This window comes from Pundamilia nyererei, unplaced genomic scaffold (assembly GCF_000239375.1).
Source record: "Pundamilia nyererei isolate P.nyererei 1_Seehausen unplaced genomic scaffold, PunNye1.0 scaffold00001, whole genome shotgun sequence".
Lineage (NCBI taxonomy): Eukaryota > Metazoa > Chordata > Actinopteri > Cichliformes > Cichlidae > Pundamilia > Pundamilia nyererei.
Genome location: NW_005187402.1, coordinates 6,984,219 through 6,987,585, shown reverse-complemented (window position 1 = coordinate 6,987,585; position 3,367 = coordinate 6,984,219). Strand labels below are relative to the sequence as shown.

At 45.3% G+C, this 3,367-nt stretch overlaps 1 protein-coding gene across 2 annotated transcripts in view; it reads left to right on the top strand.

The window, feature by feature from the left end:
• The window catches only part of ppp2r2ba (protein phosphatase 2, regulatory subunit B, beta a), a 42,173-nt gene that overhangs the window by 35,612 nt on the left and 3,194 nt on the right, over positions 1–3,367 (top strand). For both annotated transcript variants that reach the window (XM_005719610.1, XM_005719611.1), the window contains exons 6-9: positions 180–344; positions 2,220–2,389; positions 2,984–3,075; positions 3,181–3,304. In XM_005719610.1, the coding sequence (XP_005719667.1) occupies positions 180–344; positions 2,220–2,389; positions 2,984–3,075; positions 3,181–3,304 (551 nt within the window). The remainder of the gene's footprint in view (positions 1–179; positions 345–2,219; positions 2,390–2,983; positions 3,076–3,180; positions 3,305–3,367) is intronic.

The following is a 3,367-nucleotide window of genomic DNA, read 5'->3' as shown; positions in this document are numbered from 1 at the left end:
AATAATGATAGGGTGATAAATAGATTTGAGGTTCTAAAAAAATCATTGTTAGTAACAGTTTGTACATAAAATATGTATTTTTTTCCAGGGCTGCATTTCAGTAGTGGCACGATTTTTCATTTTACTCTGTGGGTTACATGTCCACTGTAGTCTTCTGTTCCTTAGCGGTTCTCTCTCAGACATTGTGGACATCAAACCAGCCAACATGGAGGAGCTGACGGAAGTAATCACCTCTGCAGAGTTCCACCCGCAGGAGTGTAACACCTTTGCCTACAGTAGCAGCAAAGGTTCAATACGCCTCTGTGACATGAGACAAGCCGCACTCTGCGACAAGCACTGCAAATGTGAGTACCAGAGCATCATGGGAGCAGATTTAATAAGTGTCTTAGTGTTCAGGTAGACCTACCAGAAACGTGGCTGTTTTTATCTAGCCACAATTCTTTAAAGGTTCACTGAAATACTGAACACCTTTGTTCTATTGTATTAATTTATTCCTTTAAGGCAGACAAAATTTAGATACTGGAGAACTGCAAAATTCACGGGACACAAAACGGCAAAAATCAACAATTTCCATCGATGCCTTTATTGCCATTGAGGTGATGGTAGTCAACAAGGGAAATATAGCCCGATTCCAATATTCCACACCTTGGCTGTAAATTCACACTCGGCTCCACCTTTTTTTTCAGCTGTGACATGTGGGCTTCCCCTGCTCAATATGCCACGATTGATAACACACGAATAAATCTTGTAGCGCGTCTCAAACAATGAATGGCCTTCTCCAAAGCTTGACATCACATGGATACACTTTAGCTGAATGAATAATGAATACATTGACATTTTTGCTGGGAAATCAATGGCTTAAGAGCAATCGCATTAGTCCCTCATGGACACACCCTGTTGTTCAATAATGTCACTCATTTCCTCAGACGTATTGATGGATCCACTGGACCCAGCACCAACACGGCCTGTTGAATTTCACATGAGCATCACATGAGAGCTGGAAAAAAAATGTTTACATTTGGAGACATTGGGCAGTTGAAGTTGTCGGCTTCATACTCTGATTGTTTGGCATGTGTGTGCCATTCCTAGACAGGTGCTTGTAGCAAACACACACAGGCAAAGCAGGCAGGTGCTCTTGTTAGCCTCAGGAGACGTCTGTTAATACCAACCTACTGTCTCACTGCATTAACGTTTACGGCTCAGAGCGATGTAAAGCCTTCTCTCCTGCACTCACACACCACTCCTCCTTTTTGTGACACACACGCAACACAAACTCACAATCATAGTGTATCTCCTTCTATATAGAAGGCTATATATATATAAATATAAATTCTGGAGCACGCTGCTATCAGTCAGTTTTACAGGAAGGATGAATGGCCGCCGAGGATTGCCAGTGAGCTGAGCCCCAGGACAAATAGAGAGAGGGACCAAACAGCCCCCCTGCTGACTCCCCGGGGACCCTATTATCCACCCGTGGATCTGGATGGGAGGGAGGGCAGGGGCACACATAACACATGCATATATACATGCACACATTACACTTGCTCTTATTCGCACGCATTCGCTGGCGCGCACACATACAAATCCAGCAGGGCTCATATGGACCCAGCACTTTGACATTGATTTGTTTTTCTTATCCCTTCCTCATCCCCCCATTTTTTTTTTTTCATCTCTCACACTGGATCCCTAGTTGGACTCCCCACTGACACATCACAGAGCTATTCTCCAGGCCTCAGCTGAGGAGTGGGATTGAGTGGAAGTGGGGGGAGAATGGTGGGGGAATTTTTTTTTTTGGTTTTTTTTTAAAGAGAGAGAGAGAGAGGGTAGGAAGGGTGGGAGGAAAAGAGGAGGAGGAGGAGGAGGAACAATAACTTGACAGCTAACGATGGAATGCCTGTCTGTTATCCCCAGCGTGCTGGCCTACACACGGAACAGCAGCTGCCAAAATCAATATGAATCATAACCAATATTTACCCACCATGCTGACCCACAACTATCTCCCTAAACACACATGTAATTCTGTGAGGAGATGCAGCTGCTGCAGAAAACTCAGCATCCAGGCATTGTCGTGGCTGTCATTGTTTTCTAATAGCAGCCTCCACTGCCCAAACCGAATCTTCCTCCTTGAAGCGATTTAAAGTCTTTAAAGCAGCGAGCACCAACAGTGTAAAATCTTCTGTTGAAAGATAACTGCTTTATACATTTTCTTTTACATGTAGACTTTGAGGAGCCAGAGGATCCATCCACTCGCTCCTTCTTCTCTGAAATCATCTCATCCATCTCTGACGTGAAGTTCAGCCACAGCGGACGCTACCTGATGACAAGAGACTACCTCACTGTAAAGGTGTGGGACCTTCAAATGGAGAACAAGCCGCTCGAGACGTACCAGGTACGCTTTTCATTGTTCTCTCGTGTGCTTTTTGGATAGCTTGAGGGCTCCAAAGAAAATGTTCCGCTGCTGAAGTTAGTAAATAACCGCTGTGCCCAGATCAAATCAAAACTTATTGATTTCAGGCTTATCACTCAATATAATCCTGTTTCACTGTCACCCTGCCAATCTGTAACCGTGTCATGTGTAGCAATTACCCCAGGAGGGCTTATTGAGCTGAATGTCCGTAAGAAGACGGATAGTATAGGCGCTGATGGAACCCGGAGGGCAGAACCTCCCACTGTGTGGTCACGGCAGTCACGTCCACGCTGTCTGATCAGGGGAAGCCATCTTAGGGCAGATCATGATTGATAAGGCCATCAACCGGGCTCAAGGGATTCTCTGTCCAGTTCCACCTCAGCCTCCACCTGCTACCTAGCATCTTAGCACAGGTCACCAGGTCTTGAGGGATTACTGAAAGCAGAGCATATGGTGGTGCAGCTTATGGTTTCGGTGTGTTTGCCCACCAAAAGGCAATGCGAAGAACTCCAAAGGCCTATAAAGACTGATCCAAAAAGTACTGCAGATTGTCATGTTTTTGGTTTTGTTCTTCAGGTTCACGACTATTTACGGGGTAAGCTGTGTTCTCTGTATGAAAACGACTGCATCTTTGACAAGTTTGAGTGCGTCTGGAATGGATCAGACAGGTGAGACTTCTTTTCAGCGCCGCCATCGACCAGATCTACCAACCGCTCGGTCCATCCAGCCACCCCTCTCGATAACACCCCCTCTCTTCTTTTTTCCCTCCTCAGCGTCATAATGACCGGCTCTTACAACAATTTTTTCCGAATGTTCGACCGAAATACCAAACGCGATGTCACACTGGAAGCATCCAGAGAGAACAGCAAACCCAGAGCTATTCTGAAGCCTCGCAAGGTACCATCACCAACACAAGTTATCCTTTTTAAATTCAAAGACATCTGGTTTTAGTCTTATAAT